This window comes from Pelodiscus sinensis, chromosome 1 (genome assembly GCF_049634645.1).
Source record: "Pelodiscus sinensis isolate JC-2024 chromosome 1, ASM4963464v1, whole genome shotgun sequence".
NCBI lineage: Eukaryota > Metazoa > Chordata > Testudines > Trionychidae > Pelodiscus > Pelodiscus sinensis.
This window is the reverse complement of record NC_134711.1, coordinates 196,584,922-196,602,065: the sequence shown is the minus strand read 5'-3', so window position 1 is coordinate 196,602,065 and position 17,144 is coordinate 196,584,922. Positions and strand designations below refer to the sequence as shown.

Here is a 17,144-nt window from a genome sequence, read left to right as displayed (position 1 = left end):
ACTCAGGATAATACTGGAGATTTCCAAATTGCACAATTAAAGTATCTGGCTTTGATGCCACAATACCAAACATTCATATATTTAGGGTTGCCAGGTGTCTGATTCTGAACGGGACAGTCCAGTATTTGAGCTTTCTGTTCAGGAAATAAATTAAAATATAAATGTCCAGTATTTTCTAAATAAGATATAATGTAGATTGTGATGTAATGTTAAGTGTGTCCGGTATTTTTGTTGAAACCATTTGGCAACCCTACATATATTTGCATTGCACTGTTAGAAATTAGTTTCAAAAGACAGTTTGTTAGCGTTCATCAGCTTCTGAACATCCCATTAAAATGTACAGATCTCCCAAATGACCAGACTGTCAGGTGTTCACATGATTTGCTATATATGGAGTCGACCCTGTGCCAAATTAAGTCAGTGAATGGCAATGTTGTCAGTGACTTCAGTGGATACAGAGCCAGACCCTGGGTGCATTTCCAGTGTACCAACAGGATGGTAAACAAATGTCAGTATAAGTTTCTTTTTGTACTTATTCTATAATTGAAATGGTAATGAATAGTTCAAAACCTATTTACAGATTCAAATTCCATATTTCTATATTACCACAGTCTCCTTTTATTTAGCTTTCATATATATATATATATATATATATATATATATATATATATATATATATATATATATACATACCATCAATATATAGGAAACATCAAACTATACAAGATAAAAACAATTTTAGTCCAGACTTCTTAAATCTTCGCACAAAGCCAAAAGAAATGCTGAAATTCTTTCTTGATGTGTCACAAAAATAAAATCCTACATAATTTGACTTTCTCATATTGTGTCACAGGAGAAAGCTGTGGGCCAGAGTATGGGCCTGTATAAATTAGAAAGGGAAGAAGGTGACAGTGATGAGCCATAAAGACTGCTCCAGACTAGTCTGGCCTGTGGACCTGACAGAAGGTCAGGTGAATGGTATACATGGAATGCTTGCAAAAGCTGATCAAGTAACCATTCCATCATGTACTCTCCCTAAAAACCTCTGAAGAATTCTGGCGGAACAAGCCACGGTGCCTCCCATGGTTTCTGTAGCAGCATGTTATTCAAATCCGCAAATGCAGGCCATGATTTTAAAGTTAAAATCTAACACTATATAAGGTGAAACATTCAGACCAGGATTTCCGAGACGCTTAAGTGAGAGTTAAAAGAGGTTGGGCTCACTGAGCCCCCTTTGGAAATCCTATCTTTAATCTAACTAAAGCACTACAGGTCACATTAACCTAGATACACATCAATGCTTGCATATGCCATTTTACAGGTTTTAATTGAAGTTTTGTCTGTGTTTTATTAAGAGTGTAATTAACTGTGGAAGATACCCTGTCTGATTGATTTCTGACTTTAAAAGAAAAAGCAACTTTATCTACAGAATTCTCACAAGTAATGCAACCCTGTCACAGGGCCAACTCACCACCTCGGTGCCTCTAGCCAGCTGGGAATTAGCTCGCTGACTCACTGGATGCCTCCCTCTAGCTGGTGTCTCCCCATGTTCTCACTTCCCTCTCTAGTCCAGACCTGTGTCATTCTTGGACCACAGCATCCTCACTCTAGTGTCTCTGAGCCCCCTTTCAGGGGTGTAGGTGTTTATCTAGCTTTGCACTCCAGGGTCCTACCCTCCCAAGGGTCACCCAGTTTTCCTCCCAGGGAACACCCAGTTCCCCTGTACCCACCTTGCCACAGTGACCCACGGCCAGTCTTCATCTAGATCCTTCCTCAGGGGCAAAGTGTGGTCTGGCATGGCCACTCATCACTGGCAAAGGAGTGTGGACCTGCTGCCTTTGCCTACCACGGCTGCCTCTCTGCAGCCCTAGTGGTCTCAGGCCTTGTTTCAGGCCCTGTAGCCTGGGAAAGAGCTTAGCTAGAGCTTCCCCAGCCCTGCCTTCCTTCCCCAGCACTGCTCTGCTTCCCTGGCAGCCAGGTCCCTCCTGCTCTCTATTCAGAGCAGCAGTTAAGTTCCCCTCTCCCTCCAGGAGCCCTTCTTTACATAGCCCCCATCATTAGCAACAACTGCCTCAGCTGGGATTTCAGTCTCAGCCTTCACTCAGGGCTGGGTTTTTGCCCTTAAAGGGCCAGTGCAGGGCAAGCGCCCTGTCACACAACCCAAAAAGAGCCTGGAGTTTAGACTCTCAGAAGCTAAGAAATGAGATACCAAAACTTTAAAAACGAAAGCCCAGACAGACATAAGGCCATCACTTCTAAGGCAATTATCTGGTTTGTTTATATGAAAATTAATGAAAAAGGAAAAATGAGTTAATAAGATGCTCGGCCCTTCTTCTCTCTTTCTTGTATTTAAACAACAAACCTCAACATATTCTTGCAGTAAGAAAAAACAAGGTACAAAATGTACTTACTATTCTTATGGGCTTACCCAAGAATAACTAGTTTAATCCACATATTGAACCAATAAAAATAAAATTCTGTATTAAGGATTAAAAATTTATAAGCTGTTTGCAATTCTGAGGGTAAGGAATTTCTGTGTTATGTGGCTAATGAGCCCAAAGAGTTATTTTAAATTCCAGATTGAAATAGAAACTAAAGCTAACTACAATTTTTTAGCCAACAGCAATTAAAAAAAAAAGGAAACCAAAAAAATCCCAGACAAATAATTTTTTTAGAACATTCTTAAAGGCCCACTCATGGCCCTTTTTTTTTTATTAATAGAGAAAAGAGAAAATGAAGTTAAGAACCTTCTTAGGCTATTTACTAACAATTTTTTCCCCACAAACTTGTTTATGCGTTTCAATAAACAATACCTTAAGCATACTCAGAGAAGTTTCTATCTTGTGTCAATGACAGTTGTCTAAATGATACATTACAGATGCCACTGCTTGTGATTCCATAGTAAAGCGTCCCTTCCCTGCTGCACAGCCACTAGCCTCTGGGCAGGGGAGCACTCATCTCCTGGTTCCTGCACAGGAGCACTCCTCCTACCCCTTCCTGCGGCTGCACAGGAACCGGGGGATTAGCGCTCCACCACCTGGAGGCTGGCAGTTGCACAGCCGCAGGAAGGGGCGGGGGAGCACTCTCATTCCCCATCTGGAGGATGTGTGTCCGCGCGGGACCCAGGGGGTGAGTACTCCCCCGTCCAGAGGGTGGCTAACTCCGCCCCCCGACCCACAGATGCCCCCCCCCTGCACAGTTTGAAAAAAAGTCTTGTATACCCTGCAGGTTATACTCGTGTGCGGGGTATACACAATTTTTTTTTACTCAAACTGCAAACACCACGGGGTATATTTGGGTGCGGGGTATACCCCGGTTGCAGGATATATTCGCTAAAAGACGGTATATCCACATTGGAGCTGGAAACAAGCTTCCCAGCCTAATGTACAAGCTTAGCTAGCACACTAAAAATAGCAATGTGGATGTTACAGGTTGGGCTCAGTCTCAGACTTGAGAGCCCGAGTAGCAATGTGTCCATATTGCTACTTTTAGCGTGCTAGCTAGAACCCCACCAGCATAAATTTGTCTACCTGGGCTGGAAGGCTCACTCTCAGCTGCAGTGTAGACAAGCCCTGTGGGACCATGGCAAGTTGGCAGAGGTTAGAACAGTCATCAGGCTGCTTTACCTGCACTGGGGCTGAGGGTGGCACAAATCCAGCCTGTATATCTGACTAAAACAGTCCCACTGTCTGGTGCAGCATATAATCTGAACCATGTGTCTATGCTGAAAACAGGGCTGCAGCACAGAAGGCCACAATATGGCATTTAGAGCCACCAAAAATGTCTCCTAAAGGATAGTGATTTGCCTTCACAGATGAGAAAAGCTGAAAAGAAACAAGTAAAATACATAAACATCTTCTCTAGTTGACAGGACATATTTTCCATGTTTTTGGTAATCAGCATTGACCGTGTAAAGATTACTAAAAGGCACAGAAATGTCTGAACAAATTACTATGTTTATGTATGTTGGCATTTTCAGATAGAGTCATGCCAAAACTTACTTTTTGTTGAATTCAAGCAAGTTTGGAAGTATGAAAGGGATGACATTGCTTTCAAAATTTTCAGTCTGCTAAAGAAAATATCAGAAATACTGCCGCAGTGCTGCTTAAATCCTACACATAAACCTTTGTGTATTTGCTGAGAAACAGTTAATCCAGACTGAACTATCGTAGTATTGCAAGGGAAGTACTATACAACTGAACGACAATGAAAAATCTGAGCAGGGCGGAATAGGTGTCAATTCCAATTATGTTAATGAAGTTAAAAGTCCCACAAGAGCCCAGTAATGTTGGAATATTGTGCAGTTTATGTAACAGTGCCTTGAAAAATCCTTAGAAGTGCTGCAGCTGTAATATGCTTATCCCCTAAAAAAGGAGTGATCCACACAGAGCAATATTAAGTCAGCCTCTTCGCTCTAATCATTCCTCTTCAGTCAGGCCCACGTGATGGTTCCATATGGGTCAGAGAAAAGCTTTCTGTTCTACCACATGGCTATAGAGATGCCATTCACAATGTTAATACCTGCACCCCAAGTAGAAGAGGCTGCTCTTCCAGCTTCCCACACCAGAGAGATGAGGCCATGACTTAGCTTCCCTTCCTCCCTTTGGAAGCACTGGGAAGGGACAATGCCAAGAACTACTCATTCCTAATGGATGTTGAAAAGCATTCTCCCCCCTCGCACAACATTTACACAGGACTCCAGCTTGAAAGCAACATTGTAGCTATCATCAAAGAATTAGTCCCGACTTGGATCTGAATTAGAGATTATTGGCTTCAAAAGCAATGGATTGTTGTCTAAATTAAAGAAGAATCTCCAATATCTATCACTAGACATAGCACAGATAGATAGAGGCCTGGAAGGAAACTATTAGAGCTAAAAGAGAAATAATTATGCCAAGTGTTCAGTCTAAGAAAAACCATTTCAGTCCTATACAAACTTCTTTTCAGCATTACCGTAAGGTGCATCACAGCAATACTCCAGCAGCCCTAGGACTGGCAATGTATCCCGTGAGTTCAATGTAGTATTGTATCTAAATACTTTCACTGAAAGTTTAGTGATGCTTTTGCAGCACGTTGGCAATATAAATGAAACTTCCTCATTAAAAAGGTAGTTTTCAATACCTCAACTAATGCATTTATTCTGTGATGCAACACACCTAGGGTAGGTCTACACAGCAACATTATTTCTAAATGACAGTCTGTGTCTACACAGCAGGAAGTTATTTTGAAATAATATTGAAATACTGTCATGCTGGAGGACTTCTTACTCTGACTCCTGTAACCTTCATTGTACGACAAGTGAGGGAATTTGGAGGAAGAGTGCTCTATTTCGAAGTAAGTGCTGTAGATGCTCCTAATTTTGAAATAAGCTACACAATTGACATAGCTCAACTTGCATAACTTATTTCGAGGTAAGCCCTGCTGTATAGACACACCCATATTGTTTTAAACAGGCCACTCTACTTTGATGCAAGAATGCATATATGAATCCCTTTACCAAGATTTACACATGCTGATGTCAAACCAATAATGTCTACAGATCAACATTATGTATGCACCTTAGCTAGAAAAATAGTTGCATATGAAGTTCTTTTCATTTGAGTACTTTACCCTGAATAAGCACAATCTAGAAAAATTTAGAAATTTACAACTGTTTTCAGAATTCTAAGCTACAAAATTAAGTAGGTTGTGAAAGCACTGGACAAATTCCTGTTACTGACAGTGAAAATATCTTCTGAAGTTGTGAAAAGGAATGAATGATTTATTAAAAAAATAGGTGAACAACTAGTACAGCTGATTAAAAGCTATTGGTGATTCCTAACTTACTACAGCCTTTTTTGGAAAAAAAAATTCCAGAAATAAGTTAAAGTATTTTAATAGTAAGATGCTACAAAACACCTTTAAAAATGTTTCATAACCTCAACGTTATTTTGTTATCTTTTATTCCCTCCCCCCCATTTTGATATCCTCCTTGCGTTATCCTCATTTTAAAAGAGGGTTAAAGGAACTCTCTTCAGATACTGTCAAGACCACTCCATAGGTTAGTCATTAGAGAATTGTCTACTTTAGTGCTTCCTATAGCAGCCATGTATATGTTAGCCATGTACAGTAATCTTCTGATAATCCAGAACCTATGGGACCTAGGTGATGCCGGATTATCAGATATGCCGGAATATCAGGAGGTAATATAAAATGATTATGTATATACTGTATATAGTATACAGGCAGTCCCCGACTTACGCGGATCCGACTTATGTCGGATCCGCACTTACGAACAGGGCTTTCTCGCCCCGGAGGTCGAGGTGGCGGATTGCTACCTGCGAGCTCCGGGGCGAGAAAGCCCCATTCGTAAGCTGCTCCGGTGCCCCTGGTCTGCTGGAGACCGTCCCCAGCAGACCACAGGCACCGGGACTGAAGCCGCGGCAGGGTCCCGCGCCTCTGAGACTTTGCCAGAGCAAAGCCTCAGAGGGGCGGCACCCCGCTGCCGCTGCGGCTCTGCTCCCCGTGTCCCTGGTCTGCTGGGGGGGGGGGGGCGCAGCTACTGTCCCCCCCCCAGCAGAACAGGCTTTTGTTTTGGACCCTGGGGCAGAGCAGCTGGGGCGCTGCCGATTGGTCCTGCAGCGCCGCTCTGGGCACTACTGGACCAACCCGGCAGCACCCCAGCTGCTCTGCCCCAGGTCCCGATTCAGCCGCTGCTGGTCAGTTTCAGTAGTGGCTGAATCAGGACACCTGGGGCAGAGCAGATGGTGTGCTGCTGGGTTGGTACAGTAGCGCCGAGGAGCGGTGCTACTGGAGCAACCCAGCAGCACCCCAGCTGCTCTGCCCCAGGCGTCCCCAAGTCAGCCGCTGCTGAAACTGACCAGCGCTGACTACAGGAAGCCCGAGGCAGAGTTGCTCTGCCCCAGGCTTCCTGGAATCAGCCGCTGATCAGTTTCAGCAGCAGCTGACTTGGGGACGCTTGGGGTTCTTAAGTTGAATCTGTATGTAAGTCAGAACTGGCGGTCAGTTTCAGCAGCGGCTGAATCTGGACGCCAGTTCCGACTTACATACAGATTCAACTTAAGAACAAACCTACAGTCCCTATCTTGTACGTAACCCGGGGACTGCCTGTATACTGTATATAAAGTGATCTTAACCCTTTTTATTGTACATACTGTATACAGTATACTGTAATGTTTTAGTTTTTTTAACCCTTTTTGCTTAGTTCAGCTGATGCCGCTATTACCTTGTGACTCATTTTTTGCCAAAGCTCACTCACTAGGCTCTTGCCATTTTGATGCCGGACTATCAGGAGTGCTGGACTATTGGATGCCGGACTATTGGGAGTTTTACTGTATTAAGGAAAATGCTGGATGACAAAAAATTACCCCCTTCCCTCACTAGATATGCCATTATAGAAATAGTGCAAATCCACACATTATTTGACAAGAGTTTAGAAAATTTAAAAAAAGAGAATGTAGGTTATTTAGAATTTAAGGGAACACTAAACCTTTTAGAAATTAAAAACAGTTCTCTCTTCAGCTGTCTAGATCTTTTATGCCAATTTCCATTCTATTTAATCTAGATTCTTGGCTTACTATAGCTCCCTTTCATCACTTAGGTCCCAATCCTGCAAACACTTACACACATACTTAACTTTAGTACTGTGAGTAGACCCACTTGGGATTATTCATGGCAGTAAAGTTAAGTATTTGCATGTGTGCAGGATCAAGACCTTAGTGATTCAAATTCCCAATCCTTTGTTACCTGAGGTAGAGTGTGCTGGGGCACCTCTGTGCTGGGGTTGGAGGTGAAGAAGCCAGCACAGCAGGTCTGGCTTCTAGGCATGGGAACCATGGGACTCCGTATGCTGCGTCAGCCCTGAACACCAGCTGCGTAATTCCAATGACTGGTCCCTGGCCAATGTGAGCTCGGGGGGGGGGGGGGGGGAGCACACTTGTGAGGCTTACTAACCCCTTAGTCCCAACCCCTGGCACACATGTCCATGTGTGGAATAACTTTTTTTTTATGTGATGTGTCATCTCCATATTGGTGCACACAAAAGTCAATCTGCACATGGACATAAATAACTAGAGGGAACACTTGTAGTTTTACATTTCTCAAAACTGAATGTGTATGATTTATTGATATTATATTTATGTAAGGCACATCAACATATTAGTCACTCCTAATCAAAACTAAATGTTTCAGCTTCAGAAATTTGATTACAAAAGCAATGAAAATTACATTAATACAAACACATAATTCATATAATCATCCTAAAGTTATGAAAAAAAGTGTCAAACAAATTCTTTGTCTCCTAGGGAATCACTTTCTGCATTTTTAATAGGGTTGTGCACAGTAAAGACATGAGCAATTTCACCAGAATTTATCTCTAATAGTTTGATCTGATAAAGTTACCAAAGTCTTAACGCTGTCTTTAGTCCTTTAGGAAACTGGCACTTGATGTTAATATAATACATTTATCGTGACTTTTATTTTTAAAAAAATCACTGTTAAAAAGTGTTATAGCAAAATAAACTTTATAGCACAATATCTTGAATGAATCCATTAGAAGTAAACCTCCAACATTCTACATTATTTTAGTGTCAAATAATGAGGTAGCACATTGTTCCAGAATTGTTCTGAATTGTGTAATCCATTCACATGTTGTTTAGACTTTACTTTCTGTTTAGAGCTTTGTACAGTACTTTCTTTCTTCTCCTGCTTTCTGTTTCCATTATGCCTTTGCAGGTGCTTATTTTCTTTATTTTTTCCCCCAACATTTTTCTCTTCCTCATCTTCATCTTCCTCCTCATCTTCATCTTCCCCCTCATCTTCAGATTCAGCTTCCTCCTCCCCCTCATCTTCAGTTTCCTCTTCCCCCTCATCTTCTCCCTCATCTTCAGCTTCTGCCTCCCCCTCATCTTCAGTTTCCTCTTCCCCCTCATCTTCTCCCTCATCTTCAGCTTCCGCCTCCCCTTCATCTTCAGCTTCCTCTTCCCCCTCATCTTCAGTTTCCTCTTCCCCCTCATCTTCTCCCTCATCTTCAGCTTCCGCCTCCCCTTCATCTTCAGCTTCCGCCTCCCCCTCATCTTCAGCTTCCGCCTCCCTTTCTTCCCCCTCATCTTCAGCTTCAGCTTCCGTCTCCCCCTCATCTTCAGCTTCCACCTCCCTTTCTTCCCCTTCATCTTCCTCCTCCCCTTCCACCTCCTCCTCCCCTTCCTCCCCCTCTTCCTCATCTTCATCTTTCTCCACTTCATCTTCCCATTTCTCCCCCTCTTCTTCATCATCCCCTTTCCTCTCTTCTTCATCCTCCCTCTTTGCCTCTTCTTCCTCCCCTTCACCTTCCTCTTCTTCACTTTTACTATCTTCTTCTTCCTCCTCATCTTCCTTTCCATCCTCATTCTCAGTCTCCATTTCTGTGTCTTCACACTGCTCCTCCCTATATTTATCCTTCCTTTCTTCTACCTTCTCTTCATCTTTCTCCTCTTCTCCCTTACCCTTTTTAAAATAACCCTCTTGATTTCTCTCCTCTGTGCCTCTTCTATGATGATTCCCTTCTGCTTTTGTCCTTTTCTCACAATCATCTTCCACTTCATACTGTGATTCAGCTTCCTCACTTTCTTCTCCATTACATTTCTCCTCTTCATCACCATCTCTCACTGTTGAGATTTCATCTTTTCTAGCCTCCTTTTCATCTTCTCCCACTCCAGATTCTTCTTCACTGTTAGCTTTTTCATCCTGTTTCTCCTTTTCACTTTCATCCTCTTTCATTCCCATTTCACTTTCTTCGCTCCTCTGCTCCTGATTAAAATCTTCCTTTTTAGCATCTAGCTGTGGGGCCTCAACAAACTTACAACCAAACCTCTTCACTTTTGTTTTGTCTTCACTCGGGCTTTTTATACTGGTTTCTTCCTCACTCTCTCTCTGTTTATTTGTATCTTGCTCGTCTTCAGTTTCATTATCTTTTTCTTCTAAATAATTCATATTTTTAATGGCTTCTATTTCCTTCTGTATTCCTATATCTTTATATCTATTCTTGTGGTTTTTTCTCCTCTGATGTACGTATTTTGCAAAATCTTTACTACTTTCGTCACTTGAAGATGATGACCCAGTTACTGCTAATTGCTTAATGAATTTCTCCTTTTTCTTTAATTCTCTCTGTTCTTCATTACTTTCTTCGCCTCTGACACATATTTTCCCATATTTATCAGATGTCCTAACTTCATACACTCCTCTTTTATTTTCTTGGTGTTTAACAGATTTTTGTGCAGTTACTGAAATGGTCACTGGTTTGTAACAGGCTGAAGAAGGCAGTGTATCTGTTTCAGGGATTTGCTTAGATCTAATAGCTTTTTTTGATTTTTCAGTTTTATCACTGGGAAGACCATAAAATGTGTCTTGTTTACTAGGATTAAGATTTTCTGCATAATCTTTCTTCCCTTTCACTGATTTGATGTGATGCTTAATAGTTTGCTGAACATCAGACTTCAGTTTGCCAATAGTGCGTGCTGGTTCTAGTTTACCTTTTATATGCTTTTTATCAGCCTTAATTTTTTCCGCAAAGGCATCATTACCATTGTTTTCTAAATCCGAACCCTTTCCAAGAGACAATGAATTTAAAAATTGCTTTTGCAAAGAACTATCAGTTGATTCTGTACCCTCCTGCATTAAATTAAGAGCAGTCTTTTTCAGCCCACCCTTACCATCATTTTTCAGTTTCACATTTTTATTGTTCTTCTATTCCACATGAGAAGCAGAAAATTAAAAAGAAAGAAGGAAAGTATTAAGAACAAATTAAATGAGAGCAAAAGGAAAGAACTACATGGCACATTTGATTAAGAAAAGATTTGTCTGATAGGACTAAAAAAAGGCATAAAATGTGGGACATTCCAAATAAAATTTACTTCTTGATTAGATTAAATGTACTGTACCTATTCCATGATCAGTGTATTTACAATGGACTAAAATTACCTTTGCTTTTTTGGCTTAAATTTAAAATTTTCTTTTTTATATACTCAATTTACCAACCATATTTTGTGTAATCAATTTTGAAACATAAAATTATGAGCTGATATTGATATAATCAATGTAATATCAAAATTCTCTTATTACTTTAAAATTAATGTTGTAGGTAATACAAAAGTCTCAACTTTATAATGGATAAAGTATTATTGTGCTGTGAATCATTAAATTTCACTGTAAATTTACATACGTTTTGTAAACCTGGTTATTTTGCATATATTTTACCCGGATTTTAATCCAAATATTCTAGCAGTTAATTAAGTAAATGGCAAGTTATCTTTATTATACATTACAAAATATATAATTTAAGTTACAGTATACTGCTCCTTCATTTGCAGTAATATTATAATGTTTTATCTCAAACTGCTCCAAGCAGACAGATCCCTGCATCTATAGAGAATCCAATGATTTCAAAGGCCTCCTTGCAAGCTCGGGGTTTTACCCAGTGAAACTGCTTGCAAGATCCAGGACTAAAAGTTTAATGTAGGAAGTAGTCTAATGTAGGAAATTGCAGTCTACTGTATAAGAATTAGGAGCAAAAAAGAGAAAAGAAAGATGATACCCTACAAAAAGAAATATACATTTTCTAAATGTCATAAATGATTAATTACAATACCTTTTGCTTTTGAACTGGTGATAATTTTAAGGATTGGTCACTGGGATTCAGTCTCATCACATGTGTCTGAAAAGAATGAGGACAAAATTAAAGAATGAATTATAAATTAATTAAAAATTGAACTGAATAAGAATAATTCCTTATTTACATTTAATATATTTCTTCAAAGGAGCTTAAGTATTTCCCAAACATTAAGTCTCACTATTAAATGGCAATTGAAACTGATGTGAAGAAATGTAGTCTATTGTTAAATTATATAAATTGAATCCTTCACACCATTTAAAAATAATACGCTACAGGATCACATTTAAGTGGTCTCTAGTATATTCAGATTGTGCTCATTCCATGATCCTATGACAAGGGGGTACTTTTTTTTGTATTAAAACGGAAGTGCCTAAATATAGACTTCTAAATCAGTTGCATAATAGTAAATGTCTTGAGCACCCCACAGCTCTCACTGTTTTTCACTGTGAATTTCTGCATGCTAAGCATGTTTGAAAATCCAGACCACTGTCTTATGTGGCTAAATACAGATTTAGGAGCCTAATTTCAGACATACACTTGTTAAAATCTTGGCCTAGAATTATTCAAATCCGATATGGTCTAAAAACTACAGAATAGTATATTAATTTAGCAATCATTCAAACACACACACACACACACACACACACACACACACACACAGTAAAGATTGATCTGTGAGAGCTTATACCATCACACTATTGGGGTACATCTAGATTACACGCCTCCGCTGACAGATGCATGTAAAATAGGCTACCCAACATAGTCAATGAAGCAGGGATTTAAATATCCCGGCTTCATTAAAATAAAAATGGCCGCTGCGCTGTGCTGGCTCAGCTGATCATCGGCACAGTCAAAACGCGGATAGGTCGACAAGGGAAGCCTTTGTCGACCGCTCCCTTATGCCTCGTGAAACGAGGTTTTCAGGAGCGGTTGACAAAGGCTTCCCTTGTCGACCGATCCGCGTCTTGACTCACGCGCTGTGCCAACGATCAGTTGAGCCGGCACAGCGTGGCGGCCATTTTTATTTTAATGAAGCCAAGGATATTTAAATCCCTGCTTCACTGACTATGTCGCGTAGCCTATTTTACATGCCTCTGTCAGAAGAGGCGTGTAATCTAGACGTACCCTTAGAGTTCTTAGTGACAGTAGTAAGATAACAATTTTTGAGATAATACCTTTCAATGGAATGGAGACCTTAGTAGGCCAAATGTTCTTAACATTTAACCAAAGATTCTTGTGCTCAGTTACCAAAATGAACCTGCTTGTTTCATGCTGCAGATCTTCACTATATGGAGCTTAATTTTTGCATCTACGCTGAAATGTACAGCATGTCACAGGGTTGTATGGACCTTTATGGGAAGATGAGGACTTGGTATTACCTCAGACTCATTAGTTGCTTCCCAAAAGAACAGTTTGAAGGTCGGGATCAGGTGAGAGGCTGCAAGTTGCCTTGTTCTCAGCTAAAAGGCCAGGAAGGAGTTCAGTTAAGAGAGACCTTGCAAGGGGCAAAATAGTCCTGTATGAGATAAAAGCTCAAAGACCACTAGAGGAGGGTCTCTCCACACTAGCTACTGAGTGGAGCTGGATGCAAACAGGGGAAGGGGCAGAATCTTTAAAAAGAAAAGGCATGAGGAAATGCCAGGCAGCAATACCTGGTTTTTTCTAATGAACTGTCGAGACCAACAAGGATCTGAAGAAACTGCTGAGTCAAGGAAAGATGTGTTTTGATTTAAGAGAAAAGTTGCAGTTTCCAAAAATGATGTTTACTAAATTAACCTCTGCATTTATCCTATTTCCAAGTGTCCTGCTACAGTTTTGAGAAAACCGTCTAGGGGAAACAAGGCCGTTTCAGGGTCCAAAACAGCTATTGCACGGTATCATGGAAATATGTGAACATCTTAATACCAGAATGCACACAGCTTGTGAAAAAATAATGTAAAGACTGCATAATTATCATTTTTAGCAAATAATTCAGCTTTTCATGAAGCAGCAGGTAACCATCTACAAATATACTTTGGATCCATCGTCCATGCATCACAGAGTTCTCACTAGTGGTGTAGTACCTTTTTACTTAAATACAAAAGGGGAGGGGGAATCCTCAGTTTCTCTCATTCACAATCAGTTCTCTTCCAAAAAGGAAGCAGTTCTCACTGCTGTAACCAGATCACTCTCCAACTGAATGGCAGTAACTAACACCTCACCCTATGATCAGGACTATGTACAAAACGGGCACCGAGCGGGAGGGTGAGGGGCGGCGCTGTGGGACCAACCCGGCAGCACCCCAGCTGCTCTGCCCCCGGCTTCTCCAAGTCCGCCACTCATATGTTTCAGCATTGGCGGACTTGGGGAAGCCGGAGGCACAGCAGCTGGGGTGCTGCCAGGTTGGTCCCGCAGCGCCGCCCCTCACCTGAGCAGCACTGCAGGACCAACCCAGCAGCACACCAGCTGCTCTGCCCCACGGCTTCCCCAAGTCGCCACTGCCGCTTGCAGCCCCAGCTGGCCTGTCACCGGCAGCTGCACGGGGCTTCCCCCACTTCCCTGCATAACGATGGAGGGTTCACCCCATGCTGCGCCATTCCCCGCCGACCCCCCCCCATACCTCTTACAGCCCCCTTCCAGAGTACCTCCTGAAACTCCGGCATATCTGATAATCCGGCACCCTCTGGGTCCCAAAGGTGCCGGATTATCGGAAGTTTACTGTATTTACTGTATTTAGAAAAACTAAAACATACACAAATCCACAGGTCCAGATTGAAGGTACTCAGGGAGTTGGCAAATGTCATTGAGGAGTCTTTGGCCATTATCTTTGAAAACTCATGGAGATCAGGAGAGGTCCCGGACAACTGGAAAAAGGCAAATGTAATGCCCATCTTTAAAAAAGGGAAGAAGGACAATCCAGGGGACTACAGACCAGTCAGCCTTACCTCAGTCCCCGGAAAAATCATGGAGGGGATCCTCAAAGAATCTATTTGGAAGCACTTGGAAGAGGGAAAGGTGATCAGGAATAGTCAACATGGATTCACGAAGGGCAAGTCATGCCTGAGCAATCTGATTAGCTTCTATGATGAGTTAACGGGCTCTGTGGACATGGGGAAGTCAGTGGACGTGATAACTTGACTTTAGCAAAACTTTGATATGGTCTCCCACAATATTCTTGCCAGCAAGTTAAGGGAATATGGATTGGATAAATGGACTGTAAGGCTGATAGAAAGCTGCCTAGATTGTTGGGCCCAACAGTTGTGATCAATGGCTCGATGTCTGACTGGTGGTCGGTTTCAAGTGGAGTGCCCCAAGGATTGGTTGTTGGGCCGGTTTTGTTCAACATCTTTATTAATAACCTGTATGAGGGGATGGATTGCACTCTCATCAAGTTTGCGGATGACACTAAACTAGGGGGAAGAGGTAGATACATTGGAGGGAAGGGATAGGGTCCACAGTGACCTAGACAAATTGGAGGATTAGGCCAAAACAAATGTGATGGGGTTCAACAAGAATAAGTGCAGAGTCCTGTACTTGGGATGGAAGAACCCCAAGTATTGTTAGAGGCTGGGGACCAACTGGCTAAGTAGCAGTTCAGCAGAAAAGGATCTGGAGATTACAGCAGATGAGAAGCTGGATATGAGTCTAGAGTGTGCCCTGGTAGCCAAGAAGGCTAATGGCATATTAGGGTGAATTAGGAGGAGCATTTGCAGCCGATCTAGAGAAGTTATTATTTTCCTTTATTCGGCACTGGTGATGCCACATTTAGAGTACTGCGTCCAGTTCTGGGCTGCCCCACTATAGAAAGGATGTGAATGCACTGGACAGGGTCCAGTGGAGGACAACCAAAATGATTAGGGGGCTAGAGCACATGACCCTCGAGGAGAGGCTGAGGGATTTGGGCTTATTTAGTCTGCAGAAGAGCAAGGGGGGGATTTGATAGCATCTTTCAACTTCCTGAAGGGAGATCCAAAGAGGATGAAGAAAGGCTGTTCTCAATAGTGATGGATGCAGAATAAGGAGCAATGATCTCAAAATGAAGTGGGGCAGGTCTTGGTTGGATATTAGGAAAAACTTTTTCATTAAGAGGGTGGTGAAGCACTGGAATGGGTTACTTAGTGAGGTGGTGGAATCTCCATCCCTAGAGGTTTTAAAGTCCTGGACTAACAAAGCCCTGACTGGGATGATTTAGTTAGGATTAATCCTGCTTTGGGCAGGAGGCTGGACTCGATGACCTCCTGAGGTCTCTTCCAGCCTAGGATTCTATGATTCTATGAAAAACCAAAACTGTCCTGGTAAAACATGGATGTTAGATGTCTTGACCTGGTACGGGTGTCTGAACAAGCACAATGATTCATCGACTATGGGACAGTTTCATCCTGTCATCAGACACACACAATTTTTCAGATAGATGTAAAAACAACGGCCTAATGGGCACAGTGATGGGATTCCTGCCTACCTCAGACAGGCACAGAAGGGGTTAACTAGGCTCCATCCTAGAGACAGCAGTGGAATAAATCCTCTGAGCCACCCAGAGAAGCTGCACAAAGTGCAGCCAATCATGCAGGAGTTTCAGAAAGCAACCAATCCAGCCACAGTAGGCTCAGATAAAAGGGAACAGCAGGGCAGAGTAGAGAGTTGCTGATGGGAGCCCAGGAAATAAGAACTGCATCCCTGGAGGGCTGAGACAACTGTAAGCACTTTGGACAGAGCAGTGGCTGACTACTGGGACTGAGCAGCTGAATGCCCTGAGATGAGGGTGATGAATGTGCGGGGGCCATAAGAAAGTGGCCCACAGAAATAGAGCAGCACCAATAGAGATAACAGAAGAGTAGCTAGAGGCTGCTATTTACTGTGTTCCTGGATTGGGACCCAGAGTAGTGGGCAGGACTGGGCAAGCAGCTGGACTGTTACACAGAGATACACACACCACAAGAAGGTGACACAGCCAGAGGGATGAGTTGAAAAGAGGGCATTGTGGTGCTGAAAGCCAAGAGAGGAGCCGTAGATGAAAGCAGAGACAGAGTGCCAGCATGCAAATTATGGATATGTGTGCTGACCTCAAGCTAATCCCCAGCATGACCTACAGGAATCACCTGTTCGGCTATGAGAGCTGTGCCCTATGACAGGCTCCAATCATGAATTAATGAAAAATCAAGAGGTGCAATTTTAGCAGGGTTCTGTGCAATTCTTGCTTAGATGAGTATAAAGTTGATGTTACCATTTTGTTTTTTGTTTTTTTTTCTTCTATGTCTTAAATGAATAACATCTGGTTTAAATACAATTATAATGTGGATATTAATATTCAAGAAACAAGTGCTAATTATCTATACATAAAAGGACCTATATCCTCTGAGGAGGAAAAACAAGGAGATGGAGTCTACTAGCTCAAAAATGTCCAGGACTAATGTTCCTCTTATTTTTTTCCAGCAGTGTACAGAATAATTGTTATGTGCAACAAGGCATGTGCGGATGTGCACCACCAGAAAAAACACATTTTGCTGACTGTAGGCATTCT

General features: G+C 42.0%; 2 protein-coding genes across 6 annotated transcripts in view; both read right to left on the bottom strand.

Annotated features, from left to right (window-relative positions):
- Positions 1-17,144, bottom strand: part of RPGR (retinitis pigmentosa GTPase regulator) — an 84,853-nt gene that overhangs the window by 32,397 nt on the left and 35,312 nt on the right. For all 5 annotated transcript variants that reach the window (XR_012898416.1, XR_012898417.1, XM_075913244.1 and 2 more), the window contains one exon: positions 11,624-11,689. Coding sequence is in view for 3 of the 5 variants with exons in the window: in XM_075913244.1 (XP_075769359.1) it covers positions 11,624-11,689 (66 nt within the window). In the remaining 2 variants the exon portion in view is untranslated. The remainder of the gene's footprint in view (positions 1-11,623; positions 11,690-17,144) is intronic.
- LOC142821850 (uncharacterized) lies at positions 7,918-11,581 on the bottom strand. The gene has a single exon (XM_075913247.1). The coding sequence runs from the start codon at positions 10,651-10,653 to the stop codon at positions 8,578-8,580; it is 2,076 nt and encodes a 691-aa protein (XP_075769362.1). The 5' UTR covers positions 10,654-11,581; the 3' UTR covers positions 7,918-8,577.

What these genes read in the sequence shown, in the direction of transcription:
- LOC142821850 (XM_075913247.1), bottom strand. Translation starts at nt 10,653, where the DNA reads ATGCAGGAGGGTACAGAATCAACTGATAGTTCTTTGCAAAAGCAATTT.